This window comes from Phacochoerus africanus, chromosome 2 (genome assembly GCF_016906955.1).
Source record: "Phacochoerus africanus isolate WHEZ1 chromosome 2, ROS_Pafr_v1, whole genome shotgun sequence".
Lineage (NCBI taxonomy): Eukaryota > Metazoa > Chordata > Mammalia > Artiodactyla > Suidae > Phacochoerus > Phacochoerus africanus.
This window is the reverse complement of record NC_062545.1, coordinates 231376284-231388444: the sequence shown is the minus strand read 5'-3', so window position 1 is coordinate 231388444 and position 12161 is coordinate 231376284. Positions and strand designations below refer to the sequence as shown.

The 12161-nt window shown below is 41.1% G+C and overlaps 1 protein-coding gene across 1 annotated transcript; it reads left to right on the top strand.

Annotated features, from left to right (window-relative positions):
* Positions 1–4934: 4934 nt before the first annotated feature.
* RFK (riboflavin kinase) lies at positions 4935–11262 on the top strand. The gene is made up of 4 exons (XM_047767790.1): positions 4935–5321; positions 6264–6415; positions 8996–9098; positions 10152–11262. Exons 1-4 carry the CDS (start codon positions 5240–5242, stop codon positions 10280–10282), a joined length of 468 nt encoding a protein of 155 aa, XP_047623746.1. The 5' UTR covers positions 4935–5239; the 3' UTR covers positions 10283–11262.
* The last annotated feature ends 899 nt before the right edge of the window (positions 11263–12161 follow it).

Below are 12161 nucleotides of genomic sequence, written 5' to 3'. Positions count from 1 at the left end.
ATCATTAACATTTGAGTCAGGCTTTTTGAAATTCAAGGAAGGTTAAAAAGACTGCAGTTTTTCTTTAACTGAGAGTTAGGGAACATAGAGGGGTCTGCTACCAAGAAAGCTTGTGCAGGGATTGTTCAGTTTAAGTTCTAGAGTCTTTTCAGGACTTTCCCAATTAGCAGTTTTCCTCCAGTGCTGGGCCTGGCCTTTGCTGACAAGCAAATGATCTAGCTTATATAAGTCGGAGAAACAAGGTCAAAATGTTCAGATGACTATATTAAATTCCTCAGCAAATCTGTGAGGACCCTGGTCACTCTGGAAAAGACTGACTATGGTTTACAGTTCAGTTTTTGCCCAAGGAATATAAAAATTAAAGGATTAGCTCCTGGATCCTCAGAAGGCTTAATTTTTAAAGAATTGGTTCTGACAAGTTCAGAGGGAAAGGGAGTGGGGGAGTTTCAGAGAAAAGGGAAAGTTTGGTGAGAGAATCAGTATGGGCAATTTGAGAGTATAGCGGAGGGGTAACAGGATAGAAGGAAAGAAGGAAGATGGTGCCACAGTGGGAATCAGAGACAAAGAAGCCAAAGGAGAAGTGTCTGCGGCTTTGGGAGCTTCTTTATCTTTCTTTAATCATTTGTTTGCCTTAGTTAATCTTCAAATATTATTTTACAGAGGGTACAAATGGCTCAATTCAAACAGCTTACAAGTCAATCCCAGCTAGTCTTTCCAAGACAGCCATGGGAACCAGGCTGAAGGTTTTATTTTTTTAAGCCAGTCTCCAGAAGACAGCCCTTTCAAAAGAATAGGTTGAAGGCTGAAAAACCCAGTAGCTTCAGAGAAACAACCCATGATCTTGAAGAATGAGTCAAAGAGCAGCCATTTTCAGTGAATCGTTCTAAACTCAAAATCAGACCAAACTGCCAAACAAATGTTCAATTATAAAATAAGGCCTTGACCAGAAAGAAGAAATCTTTGAAGAGATCCTGAATAGAGCCTGGAGAGCTTCAAACGCAAAGAAGGTGCAAGCTCTGATTGAGTAGAAAGAACTGAAACTCCAGAGTCTTTGAGAAAGCAGTGAGTGATAATAGTTCCATTGTGGGCACCACAACTGTATACTTGCCAGCCCCAGAGCCATCAGAAGTTTTTGGTGATCTCTTATTGGCCACAAAAATGTTGACCTGAAATAAATAAATTGCCATGTATTTCTCTAGCAAGATGGGTTTTTTCAAAATCTGCAGAGAAATTGCAATTGGGGTTTGCAACCTTGGTGAATCGTTTACAAGTTCCCACATGGCCAGAGAAGGAGAATACTTTTATAGAGAGGAAAAGGAAATTTGGAGGGCTATAGTAAATAAAGAGTCTATAGCTTTTTTTTTTTTTTTTTTTTTGCCAAGAAAGGAGTCTTCTTCCTGTTGTGCTCTGCTGTAGGCCCAGTGCATGAGAGCTCCCCCTTCAGGTGTCCCAACTCTACTTGAGGTTTCTGTTTATTAATTTTTCATATTTCCAAGTTTTGCCAATTTTGAGCAAAGCAGCTATGAACATGAATGTGCAGGGTTTTGTTTCACATTAGGTTTTGGCTCACTTGGCTAACTGCCAATTTAGGATCACAGAGTAAATGTATATTCTCCTTTGTAAGAAATTGCCAAACTGTCTTCCAAAATGGCTGTGCCATTTTACTTTCCCGACAGCAATTAGTGAGAGTTCCTGGAGTTCCAGACCCTTGTCAGCATTTAGTATTGTCTGTGTTTTGGATTTTAGCCATTCTAATAGTTATGTAGTGGTATCTCCTTGTTGTTTTATTTTGTAATTCCCTGATGACATATGATGGCGAATGTTTTTTTCATACATATACTTGCCATCTTTATCCATTCTTTGGTGCAGTTTCTTCCTAGACCATTTGCTCCCCCCACCACCACTACCTTTGTTTCTTTTTATGGCTGCACCTGCAACATATGGAAGTTCCCAGGCTAGGGGTCAAATTGGAGCTGCAGCTGCAGGCCTACACCACAGCCACAGCAGCAACAGATCTGAGCCACATCCGTGGCCTACACCAGAACTTGTGGCAATGCAGGATCCGTAACTCACTGAACAAGGCCAGGGATCAAACTCACAACCTCATGGAGACTATGTTGGGTTCTTAACCTGATGAGCCACGATGAGACCTCCCCATTTGCTCATTTTTTTAATTGTGTTTTTTTCTCATTGTTGAGTTATAAGAGTTCTTTAGATTTATTTTTTATTGTTTACTTGTAGTATGCCCTCTCTCTTTCCTTCACACATCTCTCTAGTTCTACCTCCTCCTGATTCTCCTCTGTGATCTTCCTGCAGAGAGATAACTCCAGCACCAGAGAAGTGTGCTCTTTGCCTACTTGCAGAGGGAGGGATGCTGCTAGTGCAGCTCGTAGGGGGAAATGAAAAGCATATTTCCAGTATTTCCTTGGTTAAAAGCTTCAAGTGTCATAAAGACACACAGACACCACCCCCAAACTTTGGGTTTACATTTGAGAATGCTGGGTGGCATTCTTTTATAGTCAAATGAGTGGGAAAAATAGTATACCCATTAGGCTACAGAATAATCACATGAATTGTTTCAAGCATATTCTTTGGCCACTGAAGTAGAGTGAAAGGGGTCTGACTTGACTAATTAAAGTCAAGTATTTGAGGAGGGTCCTTAGAGATTAAAGTATTTGAGGGGGGTCCTTAGAGATTAAACCCAAATGGTAAATTCAAGGGGACCCTTGGAGGGCTATTTTATTCTGTAGTGGCCGGGGAGCCATTGAGGTCTACTAAGCTGCAGTGGAATAGAGTCAAGCTCCTGCCTTTCATATCCTATGCTGATTACACAGTAATTTTGTATAGTAATTGACATGTCAGTACATTTTTAAAACTTTGAGCCTGACTGCTCATCTTTGAAATTCTCCAGAGTTCCCGTTGTTGCTCAGCAGGTTAAGGACCTGATGTTCTCTCTTTAAGGATTTGGGTTTGATCCCTGGGCTCACTCAGTGGCTGTGGTATGGACTGCAACTACAGCTCTGATTTGACCCCTGACCCAGTAACTTCCATATGCCACAGCTGCAGCTGTGGAAAAAGAAGAAAAAAGAAAAGAAATTCTCCAAGCCTCCCTTTCCCTCTATATAAACTGGAGTTAATGCTTTCTTCCAAAACCGATCTAAGGATTACATGAGATGGTGTGGTAAGTACTTATTATTATCTCATTTCATTCCTAAAACCACCTCTCCCCATTTATCCCCTGTGACTTTAGTTATTTCACCTCATTTAATTGTGACATTGGAGGAGTAGGACCTGTTGTGTGTGCTTTCCCAGGCTCTCATCTCCAGGCCTTTCTTATCTGGTATATCTCTGATAATGATGCTGCTGCTGAATTGTTCTGATAGACCAAGTCATTTATTAAGTGCAATATGTACTTAAACTCCTCAAAGTTATTTATATCCCCATTCAGATGACAAGGACACCTAGATTCAGACAGGGTACTTTGCCCAGAGTTACCCAACAATTAAATGAGGCAAGGCCTGCATTTAAACCCCAGTTTATATAGCCTAGCATCTGTGTACTTAACCATTAACTATCCAAAATGCATTTTTGGAGTTCTCTTATGGTGCATCGGGTTAAGGGTCCAGCATTGTCATTGCAGTAGCTCCAGTGACTGCTGTGATGCAGGTTGGATTCCTGTCCCAGGAATTTCCACAAGCCACAGGTGTGGCGAAAAAAAAGTGTGGCCAAAAAAAAAGTCTTTTATGTGAGGTCTGCTTACTCTACATGCAACTTTCCAAGCATTTTGTCAGGACTCCCATTGGTGTATTTATAGCATAGCATTGTTATCAGGCTTCCCAACTGGTCTCCCCCACTAGAGGGAGTCTCCCAAGGGCCAAGAGTTTGTCTCATTTGCCTTTGTTCACCCCACCTTGCATTGTGCTAGGCACACACAGGGCTCATTATTTTTTTCTTTCTGCTAATAATTACAGAGCGCTTGCTGTGATCCAGGCACTATGCTAGTATTAGGGAAGTAAAAACAGTCTTGCCAATAAACACCCCTTCAGTACAAATATAGACAGAATACAATTCTAACATTGCGAAAGCACTATCAGAGTTACATACATGTAAGGTAAAGGAAAATGACTGCAAAATCTGGACAGAGTTTCACACACATTTGTTGAGAAAAGTAAAAGAGAACAATTTTTTTTTTTTTTCCTCAAGAACAAGGTAAAAGGGTGCATCTTCTGAGCCACCCTGGAAGTATTTCCCCAGGTAATGTTTACAGTTCCAAGGGTCAGAAGGCCTACGAATTTGCACTCCAATAGAGAGCAAGCCTTTCTTCAAGTTTATCATGTTGTAGGAGAGACTGGGAGATACAGAAAGAGGATCGGAAGGTGCCGCATCCCTCCCCAAAAAACTTAGTCCTTGTAATCTTCCGCCAGTCACTGAGATTGCAGCCTTACAGACCAGGCCCTACTCTGCTGGAGCTTACATCCTGGTAACTTCAGATCGTGGTCAAACGGGGTCCCGGGGGAGAGGAGATTCACTTTGGTAGGTAGTTAGGAAAAGTCTCTATGAAGAGGTGACCGTTGAGCTAGAATTTTCGTTTAATAAATGTTTAAAGAGCGAATGAGTGATGAATGACGATCAACGTGTTGGTTGTCAAGGAGATAAAGAACGTCTCTCTTTGGCGTCAGGACCGTAATGAAAAGGCGAAAGGGAAAAGAAACACTTAGGATTGCCCGAGAACTGTTTTCACAGCCCCTAGGCTGAAAAACGGTTCCCCGGATCAGTTCTCATTGCTGTTCAGACAAACTGAGGAGCGGCGAATTGGCGGCTCGCGGGCTATGGCGGGGGGCGGGGCCACGGCGGGGGCGGGGCTACGGAAGCCGAACGGGCGCTGGGGCTCTCGGTCAGGCCGGGGTAGTGTGCGCAGGCCCGCGGCGCTCGGTGGGCTGGGCGCCCTCCCACGCCGGCCCGCCCCGTGAGCTCCCCGCCCACACCCGCACTTAACTTCCGCGGTCGCCGGCGGCGTCCCAGAGCCGAGACACAGCCTCTGAGTTACCGGGTGCCTTCTATTGGGTCAGCGGCGTGAGAGTACTGCCTACGGCGTGTCGTCCGCGCCGCCCGGCCAGCCGGTCAAGTTCCCGCCCTTGTCCCCCGGCTGGTCCGGGGTTCCGGCACCGCCGCGTTGGCGGCCCCGCCGGACGCGCGGACGGGGCTGCAGCCGCAGCCCGCACCCCAAGCGAACGGCGTCATGAGGAACCTGCCGTACTTCTGCCGTGGCCAAGTGGTGCGGGGCTTTGGCCGCGGCTCCAAGCAGTTGGGTATCCCTACAGGTGAGCACGGGAGGGCGCAGAGGCCCCCACCCACCCTGGCCTGAGTCACCTGGCGGCCGGGACGTCTGCCGGGGGCTCCAGACCGGGTCGTGGGGCTGCGGGCAGAAGGGGACATTCCTCTCTGCTGACGCTTTGTAGAGGCGGAGGACCTTTGGTCGGACTGAGGGAGCGCGTCCTCGCCCCCACGGCCTCACCCGGGACAGGGCTTGAGGAATGGAGAGAGCAGGAAGCCAGAGCTGAATTTCGGGATCCACCTTTCCCGCCTCCCCATCCTGCCCTGATAAAGCGGTCAAGCATGGCGCGCGTCTTGCCCTTTAGCAAACGTTTTGTGGGCCCGAGAGGCTAAATGCTCAAGCCAGCCGTAAGGTTTTCTTGTCTTTAAATCTATTAGATTGTGTCTAAATGATGACAAAGGCAGAATGGGAACCAGGTATCTTTTTTGTCTTTTTTTGGTCTGTTTACATTAGTTTTCGTAGTCAGAACTTGGAGATAGGCTTAATTCATCCTTAAAAATACATTCCTGGGCTGCCGCAATACATTCTAAAGTAGTCTTTGAGCTTGTATCCTAAGCATGTGTATTTCCAAAAAGTAAGAATCTTTTCAAGAGATTTTAAACTCCTTAAGAAACAGCAGGGCTAAGAAATCCAGCTGTACATATACCTATTTTCTTCTATCCTGAGAGTACTTTTTTGGGAGGGCTTAATACCCTCACTGTGACCTGTTACCTTTTACACTTACAATTGATACCTTTTCCCCAACCTATCCATATAAAGAGGAGAAGAAATCACAACAGAATATGAAACAATGAAGTTGATTAATTGTAGACAGAATCCTAAGAATTCTTTGGAGTGTAATGATTTAGACTAGCCTTGCATGTGGTTTTTATAAAACTTTATTGGCTATGAAACTCTTAACACTAGCATCATATTTTCTGTTGTTTAGCTAACTTTCCTGAACAAGTAGTAGATAATCTTCCAGCTGATGTATCCACTGGCATTTATTATGGTTGGGCCAGTGTTGGAAGTGGAGATGTCCATAAGATGGTGGTGAGCATAGGATGGAACCCATACTACAAGAATACAAAAAAGTCCATGGTAAGAATTAAGAATTGCATTTCACTCTGACTGAAAATGGAATGATGATTTAGAGTAATGCACAGAGAGAGCTCATCAGTGGTGGCCACAATATAGTCCAAAGACTAGAATTTTGGCAGCGTACTTGAAGGGTTTGAAAGTGAAGTGTTTGGTTACTGTTTGAATGGAATAACTTTTCTGTCCTTCCACTTTCAATATATTTGTGTCTTTGAATCTAAATGGAGTCTCTTATGAAGGATTATAGTTGGATCTTGTGTTTTTTTAACCAACTCTGCCTTTTGATTGGAGTTTAATCCATTTACATTTAAAGTAATTACTGATAAGAATGAACTTAAGCTGTTTTGCTATTTTTTTTTGCTTTAGCTTTTTTGTCCCCTCAGTTCCTCCATTACTGGCTTGTGTGTTTGGTTGATTTTTTTTTTCCCTTTTCTTTTTTTGGCCACACTCATGATATATATGTTTCCAGGCTAGGGATCAAATCCAAGCTGAAGCTGTGGCCTATGCCACTGCAAATCTTTTTTTTTTTTTTTTTGCTTTTTACATCTGCACCCATGGCATATGGAAGTTCCCTGACTAGGGGTCAAATCAGAGCTGCAGCTGCTTGGCCTACACCACAGCCACAGCAGCGTGGGATCCAAGCTGGGTCAGTGACCTACAGCACAGCTCATGGCAGTGCTGGATTCTTAACCCACTGAGCAAGGCCAGGGATCAAACCTGCATCTTCTAGTCGGATTCATTTCCACTGTGCCACAACAAGAACTCCTGCAGTCAGATTCTTAACGCATTACATCACAGTGGGAGCTCCAGGTGGTTGATTTTTTTTTTTTTTGTAGTGACACCTTTTAATTCCCATCTTGTTTTCTTTTGTGTATTTTCTATAGATATTTTCTTTCTGGTTACTATAGGGGCTGCATTTAACATCCTAAAGTTATAAAAACCTCATTTGAATTTATACCAACTTAGTATACAAAAACAAATTACATTTTTATACCTTGTGTGCCCAGTAACATAGATTAATAAATTTTTATGCATTTATCTTTTAAATCATGGAGAAAATAGACAGTGGCGTTATAAACCAAAACTAAAATAATTTTTATAACTACCCATGTGTTTACCTTTACTAGAAATAAAAGTGAAAGTTGAGCTTGCTACAGTTAATGTAGGTCATTCACTCTAATTCTTTGGTCACCCTATTAAGGTAGAAGTGCTTACTACATGGGTGGTACTTTCTGATAAAATTTCGAGATGATGCTTTTTTTTCCCTCTTTTAAACCCCTTTGAGGGTAAACATATTCCTCTGTTCTTTTCACCAGAACCACACAGCTTAAATGCTTAATCTGCTAGATATGGCTGAATCTTTTGGTCAGCTCAGGTATGTGGCAGAAACAGTGTTAAAGTTGATCTAAATTTCATCCTCTTCAAAGAGTTTATAGGAAAAAAGTGTGTCATAGTTGGAAAACCAGCTAGAATAGTGCTGGTATGAGCAATAGAAATGGCCTACAGCTACGTAACATTGTGCTCGATGTTTCTCTTAATTTTACCATTAAGGATGTGTTGGGATAGAGTTGATGAAAGAACACAAAATATTTTTCTGTGGAATGAGGAAGGGAATGAAGTAGAGGAGGCTATCCCATGACTAATTTTTCCTCATTGGCTACTCAGATAACAGAACTATTACTAGAGGGCCAGTTAAGGAATGCCTTTTTTAGAGTTTTTCTTTTTTCTTTCCTTTGCTGACAGACATATATGATGTGCCTGTTCAGATCTTTATCCCTTCTAAAAAATTTGATTGTCTCTTTTACTGACTTAAAGAGGTTCTTAATATATTCTAGAGCCAAGTCTTTTGTTGGAAGTATGTATTATACAGATGTCTTCTGCCACTATGTTGCTTTTTTAAAAAATTCACCTAATGGAATGGTGCCTTTTGGAAAAGAGTTTCTTCGTTCATTCCTTCTTTGATGTGTTCATTCCCTCTTTGATGTATTTGCTCGGTACATGTTAGATTTTTTCTAAAAATAGCAAATCACATCAGATTTGTGGTATAGCATAGTTGTGATATGTAAGGTCAGGGTCAAGAGCAGGAGCAATGGAATAATTAAGGAAAAACTGCACTAAACTGCACTTAGATTTTGACACCCCCCCCTCCTTCACTTTTCAAGCTGCATCCACAGGATCCTTAACCCACTTTGCCAGACTGAGTATCAAACCTGTACCTCCACAGTGACCTGAGCCACTGCAGTTGGATCCTTAACCTGCTGCACCACCACAGAAACTCCTGTTTTAAAATTTTAGGGAGGGTTGGAGTTCCTGCTGTGGTACAGCGGGTTAATGATCTGACTTGTCTCTGTGGAGGCATTTGTTCCATCCCTGGCGCTTGGCACAGTGGGTTAAGGATTCAGTGTTGCTACACCTGTGGATTCAGTCCCTGGTTTGGGAACTTTCATACGCCATAAGTGCAGCCAAAAAAGAGAAAAAAGGAGGGTTGATTGTTTCATTTAAATTAACCCATGATAAAAATATATTCAAATTTCAGGTATTCTGTGATCTAGTGGTAATTATTTTAATGTTTTTTGACTATAGGAAACTCATATCATGCATACCTTCAAAGAGGACTTCTATGGGGAAATCCTCAATGTGGCCATCGTTGGCTACCTCAGACCAGAAAAGAACTTTGATTCTTTAGGTAAGTTCTTATTTAGATATTTCCTTTTCTTTTCTCTTCTTTTTTTTTTTTTTCTTTTGGCTTTTTAGGGCCGCACCTGTGGCATATGGAAGTTCCCAGGCTAGGGGTCTAATTGGAGCTACAGCTGCTGGCCTACGCCACAGCCACAGCAATGTGGGATCCAAGCCACGTCTTTGACCTACGCCACAGCTAATGGCAACGCTGGATCCCTTAACACACTGAGCAAAGCCAGGAATCAAACCCAAATCCTCATGGATTACTGTTTGGATTCTTAACTCACTGAGCTGCAATGGGAATCCTATTTAGATATTCTTAAATATTATTGCAGCTACTTCTACTGCTTCTCCTAATAATAATCATGGCAGGATAGATAATATTTGAGTATTTAATATGTGCCAGACACTGCTTTAAGTGCCTTGCATGAGTCTTCTCAATTTACCTCCATAACGACCATGTGAGGAATTCTTTTGCCTATCTTGCAGATGAGGAAATTGGCACAGAGAGGTTAAGTAATTTGCCCAGGGTAACACAATAAGTGATGGAGCCTAGATTCAAACCCAGCAGACTGGCTGTCTCCCTCCAATAGTATGAAGTTAATGAAATGTTTATTTCCTTTTCATATTTTAAGGAACAGGTAAGAATTAACACTGTGATGAATAATGGATGTTTTTCAGTATTTGCAGTGTAAGAAACAATAAGTTGAAACATTTGACACAAATGGTGTCAAGTATCTTAGTGTAGGGTAGTTTAAGTCTAATGTAGTTTCTTTTACAAGTGTAAATACTGAAAAGAATAATGAATGTTTCTTCCATTTAGTACATGCAGTGTACTGTTTTGCTCATGCCTTTCTCTAAGTAATTGCAAGAAGATTAGGGATATCTTTTGTGTTCCCTTGACTTAAGTCTAGAAGAAACGATGGAACAAACATTATTGGGCATCTAACATGTGCCAGGAACGCTGCTAGCCTAGGCGATTTTAGGAGAAGCTGAATAAAGTAGTAAAAAGCACAGCAGCAGTTTTTCATCATCTTTACCTGGCTTATTCTCTCCGCAGAGTCCCTTATTTCAGCAATTCAAGGTGATATTGAGGAAGCTAAGAAACAACTAGATTTACCAGAACATTTGAAACTCAAAGAAGACAATTTCTTCCAGGTTTCTAAAAGCAAAATAATGAATGGCCACTGATGGAAAATTATCTTATTTATTCATTCACTGTTTTCTAATATTTTACTGCTCATAAGTCTGCAGTCTCATCTTGGTGATATTTTAAAAATCAAACATTTTCCTACAGCTGTGAATTAAACAGTACAGTGTAGTTACCATATTATGTTTCAACTGTTCAATTAAACCCATCATGTTACACTACTAAAAATGTTCATTTTAAAAATCAAGATTCTTTTTTATGAAATGTGTTGATTAAAATGTACCACTAGAAGGGTCTTAAGTGTCTTATAATGGAAATGAAACGTGTATAAATGTGTGTAAAAAGGCAAGTCACTCGTTTTGAGATGAGAACTGCAATTCTCATGGTAAAATTTTAGCATGTGTGTGCTGTGGTACACCATGCTCAGCTCACCAGAAGGCTTAGTTATAAAAGTAATTGGTAAACAGAGGTTTGGCAGTTTGTTACAAACCTGACGGGGAAAACAACCCAGACTTCGTATTTTTGATATTTTGTGCATTTACATTATAGACATGAAGACTTGTGAAATTCCCTTTTAATTAGTCATTTCCTAATTTAAGGGCTTGAATCATCGTACTGTGTTCCATTTTTGTTACAGCTGCCTTAGTTCTAATTGGTCTAGACTCTGCCTGTTATTTCTTTTTCTTTCAAAACAGTAAAATCAGTGTTTCTTAGATCTCTAGATCTCATTTTTATGTTGTATAACACTTCTCTCTTTTTAAGCATAGATTATTCTGCAACATTTTCTTGACCTTTTTTTTTTCCTGTAAACAGTTTTCAGTGTCAATTTTTCCATTTAGACTGTCCTGCAACTCTGCATTTACATAGGACTGCATCTGTATCTGTCATTCCATCCTTTCACTGTATGAACAGTGATTAAGTGCATATCTGTATTGCATTTTAGGAAAACACCCTAAAACTTCATCTTTAGGTTTCCTTAAAGTTTAAAAAAAAAAAAAAAGCAGTTCATCTATATATACAAGTTTCTTAAAGAACACAAAATACACAAAAACTATTTAAAAGCCAACTATGAAATAGAAAGTTATTTATTTTAATGTGATTTTATGTTCCTGAGCACATACAAACCATTGTAGTTGTGTGCGCACAATGTTATTTAATGCTAAAGAGGGCATGTAGCTGGGTGGGGGTGGGGGGCTATAAATAATAAAGTTTTAATTTAATAATGTTCATGCTGTGCATTTTTTCCTTCCATTAACTACTAAGAAGTGGAGTTCCCTTCATGGCGCAGTGGTTAACGAATCCAACTAGGAACCATGAGGTTGTGGGTTAAAAATCCAGTGTTGCCGTGAGCTGTGGTGTAGATCACAGACAAGGCTCCAATCCCGAGTTCCTGTGGCTCTGGCATAGGCCAGTGGCTACAGCTCCAATTGGACCCCTAGTCTGGGAACCTCCATATACCTCGGGAGCGGCCCTAGAAAAGGCAAAAAGACAAAAAAAAAAAAAAAAACCCACGAAGAAAATTTTTTGGCCTCTTGAGAGTTTGGTTTATGTTGACATAAAGTTGAAATCCATGCATATTTTAGGAAATTGACACTGCAGATTGTTTGGGCCCTAACAGCATGTTGTTGCTATCCTGTTCACTTCAGCGCTAGATTTGGGGTGGGGATTGGGGGCAGAAATTTCTTGAAGGTAATTGGAAAGATAACTCTTTATAAAACCATTTCCCCCTAATCCACATAAATGCATTAGAGAACTGATTTAAACAAAGCTTCACAAAATATTTAGAAAAACATCTAAAGCTAATATTGGAGAAGCAGGGGAAGCATGGCTAAATTCAGTTGGATTGTTTTTACTTTTGGTGTATGAATATGGCAAGCTATGTAGTGTCTTTTTCGTTTTTTCTTTTTAGAAATACTTAGA

Excerpts from the sequence above, each read along its gene's own strand:
- RFK (XM_047767790.1), top strand. The coding sequence starts at position 5,240 with ATGAGGAACCTGCCGTACTTCTGCCGTGGCCAAGTGGTGCGGGGCTTT. Across the intron at positions 5,322-6,263 it reads GCAGTTGGGTATCCCTACAG|CTAACTTTCCTGAACAAGTA; the intron begins GTGAGCACGGGA and ends TCTGTTGTTTAG. Across the intron at positions 9,099-10,151 it reads AAAGAACTTTGATTCTTTAG|AGTCCCTTATTTCAGCAATT; the intron begins GTAAGTTCTTAT and ends TTCTCTCCGCAG.